We start from the raw sequence: 21,941 nt of genomic DNA, 5'->3' as shown, positions 1-21,941 counted from the left end.
ACGAGGACTTTAAAAACATCACGAAAATAACCGTTTTTAGTTTAAACTTACAGTTAGTTGGTGGTCTTTAGATTCCCCCGTGTCCTTCATGTTTGCTTTCAGTCCAAGTGAGGGATAACGAGCATCAACAGCAGTCGGAGTACTGGACCATCCTGCTCCGTAGTGTTGGTACCTGCACTTCCCCCAAAAACGTCTACAGCACAACGTCCACACTCCACAAGTAACGGCTGGTGCCTGAAAATAGTCCCTCACAGTCTCTCAGTTCTAGAAGGCGTAACAACTGACCTAGCAACCACTAGTGTATTTTTTTACTTAACGACCTGTCCAACTACCAGACAGCTACTCTCTCCTCCCCTCTCTATCCGTCAAAGTCGGTCGACACTCCTCCTCCTCCTCTCAGTAGCTTGGAAGCACGAGCACAAAATTCATCTACCTCTTCAACGAAAAGCTGAAGAGTGAGGCAGGTAACGGCGGCAGCGCCTCACCTGCTACAAGCACTTCCCTGTCCGTCTTCGCTCCAGTCCGCTGCACTGGTGCTTCAGTCGTGGGTCTGTTTGTTTGTGTCTGCGCGTGTTCGTGTGTCAGTGTGTACGTGCGTGTTGTCCCTGGAGATCCGAAGCTCCCGGTAGTATCAAGTCAAGTACTACAAACAATAGCTGTCCACTTCCGATTATAAAATAAAACCTCACAGTGAGACCGTTTCCGTTACTTTAAATGTTTGTTTCATATGAACATTGTTCGATTTAACTGTAACGTCTTAAATGTTTCACAGCAACTTAAAATATATTGTACGTCCAAAGTTTATTTTTTGTCTGTCTATCTCTGTAACTGTGGCAATTTAACCGTCGCTTTTTTCCCTCCAACGGTTAAAAAAAAACTCCGTTAGAAACGTTGGACCTGCTGTTGAGCCAAATTGATCTAATTTATAAATAAAACAATATTTAACCATCTTAACCAAATTGAAAATATGTCAAGTATGACTGATTTTTTTTTAATCGATTTAACATTTTTAATAAAGTTTGCCTAGTCCTGTCAGGTGGCAGCGAAAAATCCGAGGGGTACTGTGTTTGACATTACACCAGCTACCTGACAAATCAGGTGAGATGCGGGGTACACCACGGACAGGGTGCGGACGAGCCGCAAGAATAGCAGCCATTTTGCCGGCCTCCGATGACATCTGCTGGATGAAACTATTACTCTTTTTTAAGAACTCAAGTTTCAAATTCAAGTAAAAATCTGGAAAGTCGCTATCAACACTGAAAAGCATATAAAGCTTTTAGAGCGACAGATTTCACGCCATCAAAAACAATGCTAAACCACATAATACATAAATTAAAACAGCATGGCTTCTGAGTTTACTTTCAACACTCGGTACGTTTTCTATCTTCTACTGTGAATAAAATAATAGTTTATAAGATGTTTTCATTTACATTTTACACAGAGTCCCAACTTTTTTGGAACTGGCATTGCATGTAAGCACAAAAAGAGTATTCTACTGGATTATTCTTGAAGAATTAACTTTTAAAAATCTAAAGCAGCAAAACGTTTTTTTTTCTACCACTGATTTCACTCCCTACAACAAAAAATCCAGACACATCAAGTTGTACTCAAAGCTGGTTTAATTAACTAACAATCAGACCCTTAAGCTTGGAGTCTCACACAAAATTAAGCACTACCCTTAGTGCCTGTACATTGTATCATGCTGAAAGAAAAAATATTATTCAAAGACACTGCATGTATTTAAATCCCTACAAAAAAAGTTAGTTATTACAAACGTGCTGTTTGGATGGTTGGATTTGATGAAATCTGAATATTATCATTAACACAGCAGCACAACTTCCCATGTCATGGTAGAAATGACAGCTTCACTGTTGGATTAGGTTATAGACAATATAAAAGAATGACCTTTTAGAAATACAAATAATAATAAAAAAAAAATAGCAAAAATAGTGACCCTATGTGACACTGTCACAAAAACTAGAAAAAATAAAAATGGCACACAGTTTAGACAAATTAAATTGAGAATAAGACAACTGTCTGCTATTGTACAAGGTATTTACAGAAGCCACAGACTCAAGGTAGTCCTGTCTGTGGAGGTTTCAGAGACGTAAAGCTTCGTCTATAGACATGTTTGCGTGGTTACGATGAATTTGTTTCCTCACCATTACCTCCAGCAGTGTGCTGCCATTGCTGGGTTTGTGCTTCACAAATATCATAGTACATAGGACACGGCGTAGCCATGGTTACCGCCGTTTCACCATATTTCATTCTTTGGAGACCTGGATAGAAGTTGCTGGAAGTGTTACCCACCCAAGTGTTACGAGTCAGACAGAAAAATCTGGATTTCTAAAATCTCACCGGAAAGCAACTTCAGTTTTTCAACATGATGCAAAAGTTTGTGTGAGGTATCAAGTGAGCACAAGAACAGTTTAAGAGCAGGTTAAGAATCATTTAGTAAGTTAGGAGCTTTAAACACAGAGAGAACAGTAAAGAAATTGTCCCATTGGCCTGCACAGCCTGGAGTCCCAGATTAACCAGATGTTCCACCCTGTCCTCTGTGATGCTTCTAACAGCCACGCGCTCCTGTCTTGTTGAGGGTGTGTGATGCAAAGAAGTCTATGCTTGGAAGTCGTTTCCAAAGTGCCGGCTCTGTTCTTCGGTCATGGACAGATAGGTGGCCCTCATGCTGGGAGAGTACTGTGGAGGGAAGATGAACACAAAGAAATAACAGAGACGATTACGCTGCCATTCTCTGAGCTGATGGTGATGAGCAGAAGAGTGAACTAGATCAAACATAAGGAGGGGAAAAGGAGCTTAAAGGAGTCGTCCACTGAAAATATATCTTTTGAGGATTTAATTCTTGCCTCTGAATCATCACTAGCGGAACAGCAGTAACAGCATGTGTGGATTCACAGCATTTATCTTGAATTATCTGTCAATTTCTCAGCCAAAATGGCTTATTGTTACTGCAGGGAACTGATAACAAGCTGGTAACAGTTACTATCCTCAAAGGAGTAAATTTTTATTTGCTGCACTTCATGTTTAAAGTAAGCCCAAGTTAAATTTCCAGTGGAGTATTCCTTTAAGTCATACGTACATCACAAACTCAACAAAATCAATCCCTAAATTCATTAAAAAGGTAGTTACCTCATGTAAAAACCTTCACATGTTACAAATAGTTTCTTAAAAAATTATAGCAATTAACATGACGCCTGCAGCCGAGCACTTAGTGCCAGAACAAGCTTTACAAGACTGCATGCACAGTGAGAGCTGCGTCCAAGAGACACAGTTACAGTACCACCCTGCGAACACCAGGGGGAGACAAAACCCTTGCTACGTGAAAGAAACTGCCTGGAATGAGGACAGGTTGTGGGGATGAAAGCCATGCCAAACAGGAAAAACTACACAGGAACCAAAGTTATGTGAGGTGATGGGGAGGTAACATATGGAGATACTGTACAACGGAGGAAGAGGAAGGGAGTTTATCCTGAGGAAGAGTAGAAAAGACTTACTCGGTTTCTATACTGCTGAGAGTATATCTCCAAAAGTTGATTAAAATAAGAGGATATATAGAAATGAAAGATACAAACAAAACACAGACACAAACACATGACAAACAAACAAAAATATATAAAAGAAGCTGTTAGCAGAAGACGACTGCATGGTGCTGCACAGTTGTAGTCATGAGGGAGAACTGAAATATGCATTTCTTGCTGGTGTTAATTAGGAAACAAACAAGGCAGAGAACATTCTGTTTTCTGTTTCATGTCCAAGTGGAACTGTGAGCTGAAAGATGATTATGATGACTGAATTAAAAAACATTTACATTTATGAATTATGTCATAAAAAAATTTAAATTTCATAACATAAAAAGTTTTTTCCTATATATATCACTGTAATACATGTCAACCTAACAAGCATTGGACTGATATAAGTACACCTGACAATAAGATATTATTAAGAGAGGTGCCCAATGAAAATTTAATTCAACACATTTCTATTTTTATCTCTGTGATATAACAGTAGATGTGTGGCCCAGCGTGGTAGTGAAATAAACCAGTGAGGAGGAAAATCTTGAGCGACAACAGCCAAAGAGTTACGACCTATGTCACTTTCTCTTGGGAATGGGGCCTGAAAGAGGTTAAATGGTGTTCTGTTCATATCAAATATTAACCATATTACTTCTCCCCGCCTTGCTCTGGCACTGAAAGTCAGCGTCATGTAAGTTAGGGACAGCTGAGAAAGGCACGGTGTCTCATTAAATACTACGAGGATTCCTTGAAAAAAAAAGTAGATTAAGTCAAAGGAAGGATTTTAAATGGGGCTTTACACTTGAGTGAAGTAAAGGCAAGCATTAAAAAAGCTGAGCCACTGAGTGAATTTCCGGTGCTTTAAAGGCTAAATGTGTTAGCTCTGAAGGAAATAACATCATAGGAAGGACTTGGCCTCTGGGACCCAACACACCGAGGGGGGTGGAGAGCCTCGTCCGATCAGGGGCACATTCTCGTACCGCGGGTTCCCCCCAAAAAGAGCTGTCTGGTTCCTGGTAGACAAAAAGAAAAAAGCAGCTCAGACGCCAGAGATTCTCATGGACAAATGGATATCATTATCCAAGTACAGTAGCTTTCTCTCACTCACATGTACTCAGACATGGGGGCGTTGGAGACAGTCGGAGCAGGAGGGTGCAGGCTGTTCTGGCTGCCCATGCTGCTGCTGTAGCTGCAGAAGCTGTGCATGTTGGGGTGGCTGGGGTTCTGGGAGCCTATCCTCCTTGCCCGTGGGTTAAACGGGTCCTCCTCATCAATGTCGTCGTAATCTTGCTCCCTTGATGAGGAGGGAAAAAGTAATGTTTCTTTGGTGCAGTTACGATATGAGCTCAGAGATGCTTTAAAATGTCTTAAATGTGACCGGTTTCTGTTATTTTGCTCGTGTACAACTGGGAGCAAGCACTCTTCCTTCAGAGATTCAAATGTGCTTTAAATATAAGACCAATTTCAAAGACAATTTTCATTTAAAAGAACAAAATATACAAAGATTGTTCATTTAAAAAGGTATTTTGAAGACATTCACCTTCCACTCACACAACATAATTAGCATTTTTAGTGCTGACACAAGGTCAGTTGTACATAAAAATGGTCGAACACATGCATCTCAAACAGCACAGTATGTAATGCACATAGAGACTAGTGCTTCGTGTTAAAATGAGGGTGCTTAGGTAAGAAGACTAGCCTGAGAATAAACTGACCTGCAGGCAATTTGTCTCCAAGCCCTGGGAATGGCACACAACATGACAGTGAAGGCACAGGCTGCAAGGATGGAGAAGAGGCAGAGGTACAGCACACCCTCCACGCCGTCGTAGCACACCCCCACCATTGCATCCAGGTAGTCCTATAGAGGTCAATCAGAGAACATGAATACCAACAGAAAGGCAACAATAGTTCCCTTGTTGCCCTCATTCTAGTTGTCATGTTTGAATTCACAGCAGGCAGATGAAGAAGCACTTGGAGCTGTAGTGTGTGTGTCATCTCCAAGAGGAGTAATCTATCTATGTGCTGCTCAGTCAGAGCGACATTTAGCATTATTCATGTAAACTGCACTGCAGTCCTGCAGCACCCTTTACAAGTCAGACACGGAAGGAAACTAAACCTAAGATGTGAACAGTTAGAAAAGTTTGCATTTCTTATTCTTTTTATTGTGCCTTGCTCTGTTGTGGCTCTAGTTCCATTTGCAGTTTAATGTGGAAATCCTGCATGGCTTTGTTTTACTGTGTTTTACTGTGATGCCAATTAGGCTGTGGTGAACAAACCTTGTTGAGCCCTCTGCAGTCCAGCAGGGCGGTGAGCTGGTGGAGACTGGCCTCTGAGGAATTGAGCACATGCTGGATACCCAGTAGATCTCTCTGTGTGGACAGGTCATGTCAATGACAAATGATCATTTACATAAATGCATTAATCTAAAACCGCCTCTAAAATAATTCTGCGGTCATACCTCTGCTGTGGGAAACAGAGGCACAGCGAACTGCAGCAGACCCTGGATCTGGATCTGCATGGTGGTCAGAGATCTCTGGAAAATGGTCAGAGGCTGCAAAGGATAAAATAAACTTGAGTGCAATCGAAGAGAATGCAAATTGAGTGTAGCATTGATTTTTATGGCGACTTAAGGGTAGAATTGTAATGACACACTCTGCATACCACATAGAAATGAAAGATTTCACACTGTGTAATGAAGACAAAGTAACATGTACATCTCCAGTGTTCTCCATTAACAAGGGCAACACAGATAGTTTTAAATTAAGTATAAATTTGGTTGGGGATGACTTAAAGATTAAGTTCTATGTCACACCAAAATTTTATTTTTATGCAGGTTATATTACCTAAAGTTGTCAGATTAAATCAAACTCTATCACCTCACCATAGGCTAGTTAGTTAGCTTAAGTAGCTTATCAGATGCTGCATTTCCCCTCATTTCATAGGTTTACATACTGCCTTATTACATGGAAAAAACAAACACATCTACAGAAAAGTTGGAATTTAAGAACTTATATTCTTAATCAGATGAAACCAGTAAGAAACAGTCAGCAAATGTGCTTCAGCTCAACAATCGTAGGCAGTCACAACTAGCCGAAAGCTAGTTGTGACCCTTTTCAGTTTGAATTCAATTTTTAATTTGTTTAACTAAACAATTTCAACATAAAACTCATCCTTCTGTAAGTTATCTGTCATGAAATCAAAATTATAACTCTTTTTTGGATAAATATGCAACTGGGTTAATTTTTTTTTTTTTTTAGAATAATCTGTCATTTCTTCAACTCAACATGAAAATATTTAGCAGGTTTACATTCACACCAGCAGGGGGCAAAATAACCCTTAAAATTTAGCAGAACGCACCTGGATAATACCTCACCCCACAGCCTTTTCTTTTTTTTTTTTTTTAATTCAAGCATAAAAGAAAAAAGAATAATTGTTTCACAACAAAAATAAAACTGTGTCTTCACACTCATCCAACCTGACTCAAGAAGTCTGGAAACCCTCTGACCCACTGGACAATGTTAAACTGAAACAGGATATGGTCAATTACCCAGACTATCCATCAATGCAGTTTTTTTCTGGATCTACATGACTGTCTTTGGTCCAACAAACAGCCCCCAACAGCACAGCCAAATGTTCTGATCTCTTTTGTCTCATTTTACTTTGGATTGCTCCAAGTCAAAGTAAAATCGTACAGAAAATTTATAGAGGAGGACAGTAAAAATAGAACAAGAGGTTATGATTAAAAAGGAAAGGAAAAAAGTTAGAAACAGAGCTGTGGAAAGACACAGACTAAATTCAGGAGTGACGCCCTAAGCAGTGAATTACAAGAGCGTTCTTCTGCCGTACTGCAGCCTGGAAGTACAGCAGATTGAGATAGACAGATGAAAGAAAAATGAAAAAGAGCTAAGCTTGTGTGGTTGTCAGTCAGCTGCCAGCTAGCTTGTGAACTTTGCACCTGTTGGCTATCGCTGTGGCAGAAAAAAGGGATGGTTTTGTTTACCAGGAAAGGTAGCGCTCGTGTTCCCTGCTGTTGTGCTCTTGTTCTGTTCTCTGCAGGGCAGGCCTACCAGAGCCAGATAATAACAGATGAGCTCTGTTGGGCTACAGCATGCAGAAATTGACTTAACTGCTGACTGATGTCAGCGGGGAAGTTAATGATGTGACCAACAATTCCTACACTGCCTCCGCACAGAGTGAAGGCACAAGAAGCTCCGGAAAGGGGAAAGAGGAGGGTTCACTAAATCATTTAATCTATTCAGCAATTTCATAGTCTTTGTCTTGGCAGCTTTGTGTCACTTAGGCATGCTCTGGCAAACAAGAAATACAGGAGGAAACAGAAAGCAGGGCAGTCTATGAGAAAGAGTTGGACGCTGGGCAATTGTGAGTTGAAGTTGGGAAGTAATTCAGACAGACAGGGCTGGATAGAAAGAAAGTCTCTGACAAAGATGAGGCCTGAGCAGCAGAGAAATGACCTCCATACTGAGCACAGAGCTCAGTGAATTACTTGTCAAATGATATGTAGGCACATTAAAGTTCAAACACAGTTTGAACACAGTTAGTTCTTTTGTCTGATGCTGTGTTGTCTCAAGTTTTTTCAAATGACTAGAAAGGCTCTGCATTAAATACGATTTTAACAGCCAACATTTTGCTAATCAATTCACTTGAATATGTACATGTTTTACTTAGTCAGTTCCAGAGTTATTCCAGTAACTCTCATCCTGATTAGACCATCACTCTGGAAAATCCAATCTCCGTGCTCTCCGACAAATGTAGTCCCTTTTTTCTTTCTTTCTAATAAGCCTTACAGATATGAGGTTTAATTAACGCTACACAGCTGTTTAGTTCCAATACTCTGACCTCGCTTGACATTGTGTGTGTGGATGTGGCTTCTATCATGGCTGTTTAAGGTATAAGAAGCTGCTCACTGCTTCAGCCAGGGTTGAATGACTTTTTGTCAGCTGAAATATTAATTAATGTGTAATTAATAATATTAATTAGTTAAACCCAGGTGGTGAGGCTCCTTTTGGTCAGTCGGTGTATTCTAGATGACATTACTGTAAGCTACACCCTTTCAAATCTGCTGAAACTCACCTGTGAAATATACAAACTGTATAAACTGCCTGAGACAGTAGTTAATAGCAGATGTTATTTTTTCAACCAGTCAGCCAGATGTGTAAACCCTCTGAACCACCATTTGGTTACAAAACAAGTATGATCAGTCAATATTCTGCTCAGAAAGGCAGCACTTCTCCTACCTGCTGAAAGGGGTTGGAAAGAGTCTGGTTGCAGTAAATGTAGTAGTGGACAATATCTGTGGAAAACAAAAGGACATTTTTAAACCATGAAACACACAGCTCTATTAAAGCAGCTTTATTCATTTTATTCACACTTAAGCTCACCAGAACCGATGATCCCTTTTGTCTGACTCATGACGTACTTGTCAGGAGACACACAGAAATCACTTGTGCCCTGAAATAAAACAGGACATGTGTGAGAGGGGTGGAAAAAAAGAGAGAAAAACAAAGACAGACTTGACAGACAATGAATGGCTTTTGTGACAATTATGATAAAAATGGGATTTCACGAAAAGAAAACATTCAGAGCGGGAGTCAATCAGTGTGTTCAATACCAAGTAATTTACCTGACATTGATATCTAAGTCTTTTGACACAGAATAGGAAATAAGGCTGCTCTTAGAATCCACTTTAACACATCTCGGCAGGATATGTTTTAGTTCTGTCACTCACAACCACATTCACTGCACCGCAGAGTGCTAACAAGAGACCTGCCTTGGCAAAAATAATAAAAGTGGTGAGCGGTGAGTCTCTTCCGAACCGTGCTGTCTGAATGCTAAATGTCCCCTGGGCTCTGGGCACACACACACTGCATGTAGCTTAACCTTCTCTGGGGGTTACGCTAATGAGCCCCACAAACACAGACGAGATAAAGCAAGCTGAGTTTCTCAGCAAACCCGAGCTAGTTTGTAAGAAACAAGGGATACCAAGGAGCTCTGCAATTCAGGAGCAAGTGTGTTAGAATTCCTGAGGGGAGAGCAGCGATTCTCAGAGAATGTAAAGTTCTGACTTTCACTGGTCTATAATTAGAAGTTCCGTGAGGGAGTTATTCAATATGCATATATGCATATTATGTTTTCAGGCAAAAACCCTAGTCTACACACACGTACAGTTTCAAGATTTCCTTGCTGATAAACAAGTATCTGTCAGTCAGTAAGCAAAAACATCTCTTAAACAGACTGTAACCACACATGAAGATGTTCAGAAATACAGACAGTATGTGCAGGGTTTTCATTCCCCTGGACGGGATGATGGTCTGACCTGAAAGTTCAGCCATCGTTTTAGGGTGGAGAATTTTCATATGCAACACATTTGGGCTTTGTGATGGTAACAGGGTCACTTTGAGAATTGTACTCAATGCCAGCACAGTACTTCTCCAACAGTCCAAAACTATCAGAGCCAACTGATGAACTACTTTAAATCCAGCACTTTATAGAACTGCGGACCTTTCCTGTGTTAACTGCAAAAATGATTACATTAAAAAGTTAATGGACCACTGGTATTTGGATTTTAGTCAAAAATCAGCATTTCTTTTAACATTACTTGAAAGAATTAAGCATAAAAAGAAATCTGAGCCTAAATTAAATGATAAATTAGATTTCCATGTACAGCGTTCAGGCTGAAACAGTCTTCCAATCCCTCATTTCAGTCATGAAAATGTCACCACTCAGTTATCTCTGAGGGTTTTTTTTTCTCTTTTATTTATAACCGTGAATATAATATTTTTTGGATTCAGAGAAACGTTTCCCAATGTGATGTGACCCGTAATTCCTACACTGCCTCTCACCAGTGAAGGCACAGTAACTCAGAAAAGTGGGAAGAGGAGGATTCACTAAATCATTTAATCTGTTAAGCAATTTCATAGTCTTTGTCTTGGCAGCTTAGGCATGCTCTGGCAAACAAGAAATACAGGAGGAAACAGAAAGCAGGGCTGTCTGTGAGAAAGAGTTGGACACTGGGCAATTGTGAATTCAAGTTGGGACACAATTCAGATGAAACAGAATTTTTATTGCTGTCTTTTATATAAAGAATATGCCAAACACATTCTGGACTCATCTTTATAGACAGATCTTGACCAACAAAACCATCTATGGCCTTGAAATAGTACAGATACCATTAAAAAAGTTTGTTATTTAAGTACAGCAATCTATTAGAAATGTGTTTTTTTTCTAATTAAAAACTATGTTTCAATTAATATCTACGGTAATCGCTTTATTGCTAAATCAGTTGTGTTTTTGTTACTCTAGACTTAACCGTTCAAAGTATTTGTGCAGCGGGTCTTTTGGCTTTGGAGAATGCTCATATTACTGCGATAAAAGGTTTGTAGAAGATGAGAATTTTTCGGGAGGTGACGAAGTTGAAGAAAGACGAGGAATTGATGTATTTACAGCCCACCGAGACAAATTCTTGGGTACCTCTATCAGATAGAAATCCTGCTGAAACACGCCCAAGGTCACCAGAGCCTTGCAGTACATTCCCATAAGAAAACCAAGATATGTACTTTATAACAACTCAAAATAGCCTTTTTGAACCTCTAAACTTGTTCAATTATTTAAAAACAAGCTGTAAATCTTACCCACATTCTGTGAAAGTGGTTATTAAACCCAGAGATTCAGAAATGCACCAACACAACAAGAGAACTTGTCACCTTCAATGGCTATGATTGAGAGCTGTGCAGACTATAAAGAGTCACAAAGCTCACACCACAGATGAGTATATAACCTTCAAGCAGGCAGCGCTCGCACACTTCTGTCCTGCTGCTTCCTCCACAAACACACCCTCACACACATATCTGAGCCACTCACATCAATTCAGAGAACACACATACATAAGGACAAGAAATCTATTTACATACAAAAATGTTGCCTAAAGAGGCCGAGCAGATTGTTCTTGTAATTGCTTTGTTCAAATTGTAGCCATTATGGTGTTTACTCTCAAGCAGAGAGACGTCTGAGAGGACTTTTAACCATTCAGTCCAGTCAGGGACAGAGCAAAATGCTACAGAACAGACAGCTTTACGCAACAGTTAAATGTAATTGCTATGACTTTTGCAAGAGGACAAAACGTGGGAATGATTCTGCTGTCAGATTCTGTAAAGTCGCATTATTCATTCCTGAAGAGGTCGAAAAAGGAGAACCTTTTTTCAACTTTTCTCTACCGCTGGCTGCAAGCAGTAATATCATGTACTTCATCAAATGCTTTCATTTTCCTCAAAGGACCTCAGAAGGGCCAAACACTCAACTTTTTTCTGCAGTAAAAAACACAGATGGGTGAAATATACTTCTGGATTTTGGTTTTCACTTTGCTTTTCACATCCATGCTTCAACATGAAAGCAGCGTTTGTTATAGTGCGACAGTCTTACGGATCTTCTGCATGTTAACTGTACTGTTCTGTGAACTGAGCGCTGTACGCGGGCGGACTTTTGTTCTGTCAGTCTGTCCCGTGTGTCAAAGCGTTGTTATGAGAGGAATCCAGCAGGGATTTGGGCGATCGATCCAGCAATCGTCAATTAATCTGGTCGATGAAAAAAAAAAGATAAAACCAGAGGCTAACAGATCAGCTGTTTTTCTCTACATGCTCATTATTAGCAACTTAAACTCAAACGTGCAAACAGTCCTCCAGATAAAACGCAACACACTGGAAAAAAGCATGTGTCTGAGGCAGGCGAGTCAAACATCCATCTGATGCTCATTCTTTCACCTTTTGCCATTTTTACATTGACTCCTCAGCTCAACGCCAATCTAGCACTTTTGTGGTTTTTTTTTGGCTTTGTGACCATGACACTGTAGCGCAACTGTTCACCTCATCATTATGAGGGTTCAAAAGCTTTGGTTAGATTCACTGCATGCTGTCAAAGTCCTTTACTTTGAATCAAGTAATTCATTACAACGGTGGCAACAAAGTTTGAGTTTGGGCCGCAGCTCCGTTGTTGGTCTATATTTAGTGGAGGGTGGTTTGATAGCAGAGATCAAAAGGCACATCAGGTATGTGACAGGCCATTATGATCAGAGGGAGTTGGATAGAAGGAAATAAGGCACCCTACCACAGCTGTAGCCAGGTCAGCTCCCAGAGAAGTCCAGCTCAGGACCAGCATCAGCACTCCAAACACCATCATCCTGCAGGCACACAAAGCAACAGCAGTGTTAAAGGGATATTTTACTGTTAATTACAAAGTAGCTTACAACTAAGGCTTCAGTGAGCCAGGACCTGGCGGCTCATTACAGCTTGCTATTTATCCAAGAAACCCAATTATTTCACCTCTTCATAGTCACTTCCTTCATATAATTTGCACTGATGATGTCATTCTTACTATAAATAATTTGAAAAAAACAAAACAACAACTGTTGATGTCATTTAAACCTTTTGGTGGCATCAAAAACAAGTTGTGAACACAACAGACATATCAACACCTTAGGCTCATCTCATTTGTCTAATTTCAGCCTCCTCGTTCTAGTCCTAGTTCCTCCGTCCTCCTGCTTGTGACCCAGAAATCCTTCACAGCGAAACATTTTGAAGGATATCTCAACTCTTAAAACGCACCCAGAGGAAAGACGACTGAGGAGAGAAGAGGTTTGCGTGAGGAGCTCTGAGAGAAGAAGGGCGCATGGCTGCATTTCAGATTCAATTAAAGGAAATATCTACTTTGTCAGACTACTTTGCAACAGATTTAATGCCATTCTGACAGATATAATTTAAATGGTAGGTTGCAACAAAACAATGGTTAGACGATGCAGTTTGCGACACGTCTAATTCGTTGACAGTTTGAAATAACATTCTGAAGCGAGGGCGTCTTATTGTGGCCTCTCACTTCACTTCTTTCCTCTCGTCTGTCCTCAACTCCTCTGCTGGTGTCTCGGGCAGGACGGAGCGACATGTGATGAGATGAGTGAAGAGGAGGAATCCAGTGGGTGCAGTTTAGGAAACAGGAAAAGGGGCGTGCGAGTTGATCTGGGGAACCTGTCAGTCAACGGTTGCAACCTGAACATTAATTTTCTGGTGACCACATTGTTTTCAGTGTTCCGTCTCCTTTATAATACTTTTGCTTTCCACTAAAATATCTCCCACAGGTGCTTTAAATGTTTCGTTCTGACTCCATTTGTCAGGTGTTTGGTGTTGACGTAGTCAAGGCCAAATGGACTTTTTTGACAAGTCAAATAATGTGCGAAGAGACTCGGTAAAGCACTTCGAGTATCACTTTGAGTTAAAAGAAAATACAAGAAACAAGCTTTGTTTCCTTGAGCTGATGTACACCGATGTACCTCGACAGCATCAAGGATACCAACTTCTGAGATGTGCACTTATAACAAGGGAGACTTTAGCTCTTTTCTTTAGTTATGGGACTTAACACATCTTTGCTTTGTCAAGTTTAAAGTTCGCCATGGCAACTCTGTATTGATTTAAAACCTCGCTCCTTGAGTACAGAGATATAATTCTCTGAACACGTTTAGTGACTCTGTTTTTAATATTTGATCCATCTCATTAGTATTTCCAGTTTCTGTACATAGCATATATGGATTATATAGTTTGCAATGCTGTTTTTTGTTTGTTTTTACAGTGTCACAACTTTTTCTGTAAATCATGTAATAGAATTGTCCATGAGATGCATTGTCAGTATAACATATTTATTGTAGTTTTTATTAGTTGGTCTTTTCTGACAGCTTAATTGGAGTGAGCTTTATGACAAAGACAGTAGAAAATCTGAAATTAAAGAAGAATTAAAGAAAGAACTGTGAATCAGTTTGGAAATACATATACTTGTGGAGCATAGCAACACAGTCATAAGAATTTCTATTCAAAGCACAAAGTGTGACCCAGAGGCAAAGAAGAGCTGCTGTAATTAGCCTGCCATCAATAGGAAAAAAATATCAGGCCATGTTTATGTCTTTGGAGTTTTCTCTACAGCCTCAATGTAGAGCTGCATCCGAGTGGATTTATGAGCCGAAGGACGAGCATCAGAGCATCTACATCCGATTACAGCCCACTGGGTGGATGGGTGTTCCATCACTCCACCCATGAGGATGTAAAAATCTGGTTTTGTTTTACAGTGTGCTCCCACCCTGACACTTTCAATTAATCAGATCAAATACATGTGACTGTAGGGGGGTGGACAGATTAGAGGGCTTAGGCGTGCATTTCTGCCTGCTGATGTGAAGAATATAAATACCTCTTAAAAGACAACACTGCTCAAGTGATGGATCCGCTCGAGTTGAGTGAAATAATCAGACAATCCAATAAGCATCTGCTGATTTTACCACTGACGCACTTTGCAGATACTTGAAGTTTAATTTTCTAATTTTTTTATTTTTTATTTCAGCATGTCAAGACTAATCATTGGCCTGTTCATCTTTCAGCACTCCGAAACAAATCCATTTCACAATAAATTGAGCTCTCAACACTGCACTGGAAAACCACCATGTCTGTACTGCTTTATCTTTTTTTCTTTTGTATTCCCTTGGCCCTATCCGAGTCTTGTCATTGACTTTCTGTCTGATACTGTGCCCTCAACAAGCCCTCCGACAGAGATAAGAAGAGACCAACACCTCACAGACTGCTTATCTTTATTCAAATCAAAAAGAAAATCTGATGCTAAACGTGCCATCTCCCTAACTGGTCCAGTGCGCCTAACTGCAGTATCTCAGCCTGCTTTCTGACAATATACACCAAGTGCCATGTTAGTTTAGGAATGGATTTATTTTAACCTGATTTTTTGTCTTTTTGTCTCGCAAAAGAGTGCTTTCACCTTGTGACGCTCTGGAAATAACTAAAATGAATTATTCAGATGGTTACATAATGTTCTAACTCTAAGACTGAAAGGGTTAGGCAGCCGACACAATTTTATGACTGATAGTGAAATCGTTACATTGTTTTCAACAGTAATTTTACTCTTCTACTTCCCTACAACTCACGATTCCTTACTTTTCAATGGTGTTTTCACCAATGAATGGTTGGGATTGGCCGTTAATGTTAATGTCTACAGGATTTTGTTCATGGAGCCAGAGATTGCAAAAGTTAGCCTGCAAAAGGTGGACTCAAACTCTGCCACCTGCTGGAAAATGGCTGGATAGTTTTGTAGGTCCACATCAGGCCAGATCCTACTGTCACGTTCCATGGTGGAGAGGACCGCATGTAGGCAGTGGAACTGGATCCAAACTTACTGTAAACAAACCAAAGAAGCTGCCTGTGGCGGGAAATCAAATAAACTAATCTAAAATAAAACTGTGCACAAGTGACGAAAACCAACACAAGACTGAATTTCATAGGAGAGCTTTTGTGCAGATCTATCACTGAAACCAGGGAGCATTTCTACAAAGGGAGCTAATGACAAACTAAGTTCAGGAGTGTTAAAAGGCCAAATGAATCCAGGTGTACGACAGGAGCTGATAGGAAAGTTTTAATATGAAGTACAGACTGAGGAATAAAAAAAATGAAGGACATGAAACAAAACAAAACACCGAACAAGAACTTCACCCTAACACAGAAGGCAGTAAAAGTAAAAAAGTACACGTTATCTCTATGTGTTATAAAATACATGACTTGGAAGTTACAAAAATGGTTTTGTCATTATGACATTGGATTTGTGGTGACACTGGGCAGTAAGAGCCCAGGAGTTACCCAATGCTTTATTTTCAAAAGCCTTAGGCCCAGATGGTTGGGAATCACTGACCTACATCTCTGTCAGGTTGTGCTTATTTGTTTATTTGGTGACACTGAACTGTGTGAGCTGCTTTACACAATTGTTAAACAGAGTGACCGCGCAAACGGGAGCAATGCCCTCCGATTGCCTCCTCAGTGCCAGCAGATCACGTCCCACCCAAGCGATACTGTATTACGCAGCTTTGTGCTCTGGTAGGCAAAGGGGATTCACAGAAAAGCAGCAAACAGGGTGTAAACCTAAAGCAAGAGCCCAATAAGCAGGGCAGATGATGCAATGCATTTGAGTCACAGGAGGATAAAGATTTTCCTCTGAACTGAACATGATATTGCAACCAGTTCATAGAAAAGAAAGAGAGAGCATCATTTTACTTTATAATTAAGAGTGAGATGCACCGATGCCAAATGGCTTGTCGTGATAATCACATCTTTGTCTGAACTTCTAATAAAGACTAGTGAGCACCATCTCTGAGACCGCTGGAGTCTAACTTCAAATGCATCTCATTATATTCTACTTATATGGCTTATGGCTTGAGCCAATCTAAGCAATTGCCCACAGACTGTGGCTTGGTCAAAGAGATGGATTGATGGACTTTAGTAAACTGGCAAATTGAACTTTATTTCAAGGCACAACTTTGAAGATGATGCAAACTACAGTATAGCTCCCAGAAGTAACTGCATACCTACAGTATTCCTCTAAACCTTTATGCAATCTCTGCAGTGTTTGAAGAACTGCGTTTTAATAAATCATCACACTACCTGATCTCTCATTTTGCTTTTTTTTTTTTTGGTTTTTACTCAAAATCAGTGACCTGGATTTTCAGCTTTTGGACTGGTAACTCGTTGAATATTAAACAACTGTGTCTTCTCCATTCTTATGTATTCTGCTCTTAGTTCAATGTGTGGAAGGTCATTATTATTGTATACTACTGTATATGCACAAAAGGCAAAGTACACTTCCCTGTGGCACATCATGAATACATGAAGCTATGTCAACACAAGGGCAAACCTGCAGGGCTGAAAAATGAAGCCCATGCGGGACTTCAAAAAGCTGTAGTTCCTGCAGGAGCCATTTGAGGTTGGCCCTAAAAGGAAGTCAGTCCCTGTAGACCCCCATGCAAACATATCCCACATAACGGCAGAAATGCAGTCTTGTGCAAAAAAACTCTTTCTTCATTCATGACAGAAGGACATTTTTGTATGAAACCCTTGTATAAATTGTTTGAAGACTTAACCTTATTCATGGTAAATAGTGAGTTTGCTGTGAGTGACAGGCATATTGTTCTCAGGTTCTAAGGTGGATCCATTCCTGGCAGACTGCCTATGGCTCCAAAAACCCAAGATAGTGACAGCTAACACCAACAACTTAGTTGTGCCCACATTTTATGTAGTCTGTGTATGTTTCACTGTTCAGACTTTTGCATTAATTTACATGTAGAATGAGGTGTAGGAGCTTGTATCAAGTACAGTCATGATACATTTTGCACTTACTACACCCGATCATAAAACCGTTATGCCTACTGACACATTTAGTGAATAATTACAGTTACACTAAAACTAATACCTGATAAAAGTGTCCTGGCCTTAGTTTGATAGTTAGCATTATCGTCCTCATATTAGCTAAAAAATGAGTTTGAGACACAGCATTTAGACTGCTAATACTGTTTTGTGTCAACTGACAACTTAAAAACTTTAACCTAAAGCTGGGAATAATCCAAAAACATCACAGACATCACATCCCATCACCCCTGCAAAAGACTGCCTACACAAACAATGGCTAATATTTGTAATATTTTTTCTTTGTAATAAACCCGTCGATAAAACATCTTTCTTCAGTCATATGAACTATCGAACTCTTGACAATCATTCGTTGTTAACTGCAAAGTAACAAAGCCAGTCTGGAGGCAGCCTTGCCATGTTTTTTCCACACTGTGAGACACATAGGAAGGTTGAAAATTATACGAAAGACAATGAAAGAGAATAAATTTGGCACATAAATCAATGCGGTTTCCCACTGATCTCTGTGGACCTGTCTGAGTCACGTTTCCTAAAATGACATTTATATATAATCCTTTTTTTTTTTTTTTTTTTTTAGCCCAAATAAGAAGTGAAGCATGCAAACTCCTTCAGACAGCCCAACTTGATTTCGCTTCCTCACTCATATGACTCATTTGTCTGACTAGAACGCATATCCAAACCCACCCTCTAGATCACAGAGGCGTACTTAAAATGTCAGAGCTCCACTCATTCTTTCGTTACATGCCTGCGCACACTGTTAACCTGAAAGCTGCTGACTCTACTGCCTTCAGCATTTTAAAAGCTCCACCCTCCCACAGCATCCTCCATGTACCCTCACTGCAACTAGATTCACCACAGGACTCACATTAAGATCTTATCAATGTCGGTCCATGCTGAATTGAGCTCAGTGTTTTAGCTTTGATCTGTTATCATAAAAGCAAAACACTAATGCAATGAATATTTGATATTTACTGAACTGTGTCATGCAAGTAGACCTGAGTGAAATATTTTCAAGGCAATATCATTGTGAGTTGGATTATATTTACTGACGTCTTACCTTTCCGTGAGAGTAAAAATAGTCTTTCTAAAGAACACAAGCCAACAGGAAATGCTAGGTGTGATCTCTGGATCCATGATCCATGAGGCAATGGTTTCTGACACTTAAGGCCAAGGTTCACTTCCTGTGCACCACTTGTGGTTGGCTTTAAGCAAAAGAAAAAAAAGAAGCTATTTGATCAATATTACTTTAAGGTTAAATATTAATAAAGGTATGGTCACTTTTGACTTTTTCAAGATCTATTGGTGGTCTTAATAACCATTAAAAGATGACAAACATGTCTTGATTTATATTAAAATAAAATAAAAATCTGTTGGCAAAGTTGACAAATATGCACATGAAAAATAAATTTGTGTGGTTTTATGCTTCTGTAAAACCCTTTTGGCGTTGCAAGTATAAACAGTAAATGTAAAATAATGAGGCTTAATTACACCACGTGATTAAAAAAGTGTGTTTCCGTGAGTCATCTGTTGCTGTCGACCTCAATTGGATACCTGAGCCGGGTTGGTGTGTCTTGGTCAGTTGTGCACCGTGCAAGTGGTGTATTAGAAAAGCCAGAATAGCAGGAGGGAAGAGTGTAGGAGAAGTTCCATCTCTACAAGGATCTGTGTGACCCATCAAACTCCAAAGAGATACAACTATTGTAAATCATGCAAAAACATGAAATATTCATAAAAGTGAAACACAGAAAGTACACATTATGGACTTTCTGTACATCTTCTTCTAGTCCTCTTACTTTGTTGTGGAGGTGTCATTTTCTTAGTACTGACACCAGCTGTTTAGGACGAAGACTGCAGTTAGTCCAAAACACCCTCAAGTGGCGGCATAAACGGTAGCTTCTCGCTGCGACCTGTGGGAAGGAGGAGTTGTACCATCGAACTCCTCCCACACCCAATTTGCTTATCATGTTCCCTTAGAAACAGTACCTCAAGGTGGCACAAGCAATAACAAGCGCTTGAGGCTTAATAGTATTATAGAAATAGACTTGAACTACCTGGCTCCCTGAACTCGATCCCAAGCATTGACTTGTTTCTATTCTGTTAATTTCCTCAGGCTTACAGGCTGTTAGATGGTGGTAATGTGGTCATTCAAGGTAACCTGAGCGGCTCTTTCCCTGTAAAACTGCTTATTACTCTGCATATGGAGCATCATCTTCAGTTTCAGTTCTTTCTGTAGATTATTGGTAATGACAGCTCGATTTCTGCCACCATGGAAATGATATTCCACTCTCGGCTTTACTTTACTGATACCCCAACACTTGCAACCCATAAAGGTAAGCTTGTAAAAGGGCGAATGCTCTTACTGTATGACATTTTAACACCAAATTCACCCTCTACTTTCCAAAGTACTTACATATTCATATATCTCTTCACTGTATGTCAGTTTTCTGTCAATACCCTGAGGCAGAGGAGGTGAATAAAATGTTGTTTACTGTGTTAAAGGCATAAAAAAAAAAAATCCAAATGCAAAACTCAGCAACCAAATACGACTACAGAAAAACAACAGCTTCAAAATGACATCCAGATGAAATCTGCTGACAGCAAAGTTTATGAATGTCGCTCCCCGTTTCACATGTGGGTGTAACTTCTTGTCAAAGTTCTGTCTTGGTAACACACAGTCAGCCAGTTAGAAGCACCAGAAGGAGTTGGTAGGCCTCCAGAGTGTAATTTGCCTCCAACCACTTCCACTCTACTGGAAGAGTGCATCCACTGAGAGGGTGGACACGCTTGACACTGACTCCTCTCATTTTTGTGTGTGCGCAAAGGGGTTAGAGGGTGATGTGGGGGAGGGTTTGTGGTTAGAAAGCAATTTTAGCATGGCTCACACTCTTGACTAAGTAATTTAGAGAGACAGCGGGACGCTCAGCTGAATGAATGGTCTCGATGGATTTTATGCCCTGTGAGAGCCCCCTTTACAACAGAAGGAAAACAGAAATAAAACCAAACACATATCATATATGCAATACTGTTTGTGTTCCTGTCAATAATAAACTGTCAAATCAATTAAACATTAAAGTGAACTACACTTTGAAACAGAAAAGCTAAATAATTAATCACATGTTATACAAGGCTCCAGAGAAACACAATGTTTGTGTGTTACAGAATGTAATTCATGTCCAAAGCTGTTTTAAAACAGGTCAAGTGTTAAACTGGAATAACAGTCCTCAGGAAGTTGTGTTGTTGATAATATCAAACGGCTTCGCTCCCATCTCTGCACAACTTTCTAGTCCAATTTGTTGGGCAAAGCTATTGAGATGGCAACACTCTGAGAAAGTTCAACCCCCCGCTGGCAATGCTGAAAGGCAAATGGTCAAATATAACAGGGCTAGCCGAGCAGTGTTTGTACACGGATGTGATCCAGGGCTTAGCTGCCTTGTTCGCAGGCAATTTCCCATGGGAAGAGACTGAAAATGTGCACCCAGCTCATGGGAAATTACAACATTTTTGTTAGAAGTGGTCATATCTCTGCTTCCTGTGCTGTATATCATATATAGATTTATACTTTTATGTCTCTCGTATACACTGGGTCATTTATATCTACTGATGCAAAAGGGAACCAGTGTATGAGAAAAAATCCATTTGTTTGGAACTTTGTCATCCAAATATAAAAGCAAAAAATATTAATTTTGGCAAAGGTTAACTTTGTACCACAATGTTTTCCCTTCTAAGATCTGGTCAAATGGAACTTGCTTTTCAACAAAGGCAAAATGAACATCTCTTGCTTTTGTGATGCTCCAAGTTAGTCAGACGCTCTTCCAATCCACTTCTGTGCCCTGTTTTTGCGTCTCAGCATTTGCTACCCGCAGTGCAATGTAATGAAAAACAGACTAATCTCAAACAAACATACAGACAAACCACATAAAATGGAACATGTTCCAGCTTTTCAAGTAAACAATAGAATAGCTGGTCTCTGTAAATATACCAGTTTCACAAAACATATTAGACTCACGTGGTGAGCAGCCAGCGGGACTGCTTGGCCAGTCCCAGACAGGCCAGCAGGCAGATGATCAGGTCCAAGATGAGGAGCAGCAGGTATGTGAGCCACCTGCAGACACAAACAGACCCGAAAATTAAACTTCTGCTGGTAAATGCATGTTTTGGCACTGGATGG

General features: G+C 40.0%; 2 protein-coding genes across 2 annotated transcripts in view; both read right to left on the bottom strand.

The window, feature by feature from the left end:
* Positions 1 to 553, bottom strand: part of kif19 (kinesin family member 19) — a 33,627-nt gene extending 33,074 nt beyond the window's left edge. The window contains exon 1 of the mRNA XM_072373903.1: positions 52 to 553. Within this exon, the coding sequence (XP_072230004.1) occupies positions 52 to 90 (39 nt within the window). The 5' untranslated portion in view covers positions 91 to 553. The remainder of the gene's footprint in view (positions 1 to 51) is intronic.
* A 1,048-nt stretch (positions 554 to 1,601) lies between these two features.
* The window catches only part of ttyh2 (tweety family member 2), a 59,504-nt gene continuing 39,164 nt past the window's right edge, over positions 1,602 to 21,941 (bottom strand). The window contains exons 5-14 of the mRNA XM_072373390.1: positions 21,780 to 21,875; positions 12,648 to 12,720; positions 8,930 to 8,999; positions 8,786 to 8,841; positions 5,989 to 6,081; positions 5,807 to 5,899; positions 5,246 to 5,388; positions 4,639 to 4,824; positions 4,465 to 4,543; positions 1,602 to 2,697 (exon numbers count right to left, since the gene is read on the bottom strand). Of these exons, the coding sequence (XP_072229491.1) occupies positions 2,617 to 2,697; positions 4,465 to 4,543; positions 4,639 to 4,824; positions 5,246 to 5,388; positions 5,807 to 5,899; positions 5,989 to 6,081; positions 8,786 to 8,841; positions 8,930 to 8,999; positions 12,648 to 12,720; positions 21,780 to 21,875 (970 nt within the window). The 3' untranslated portion in view covers positions 1,602 to 2,616. The remainder of the gene's footprint in view (positions 2,698 to 4,464; positions 4,544 to 4,638; positions 4,825 to 5,245; positions 5,389 to 5,806; positions 5,900 to 5,988; positions 6,082 to 8,785; positions 8,842 to 8,929; positions 9,000 to 12,647; positions 12,721 to 21,779; positions 21,876 to 21,941) is intronic.

This window comes from Leuresthes tenuis, unplaced genomic scaffold, assembly GCF_036924035.1.
Source record: "Leuresthes tenuis unplaced genomic scaffold, fLeuTen1.0.hap1 SCAF_20, whole genome shotgun sequence".
Lineage (NCBI taxonomy): Eukaryota > Metazoa > Chordata > Actinopteri > Atheriniformes > Atherinopsidae > Leuresthes > Leuresthes tenuis.
This window is presented reverse-complemented; position numbering and strand designations above follow the sequence as displayed.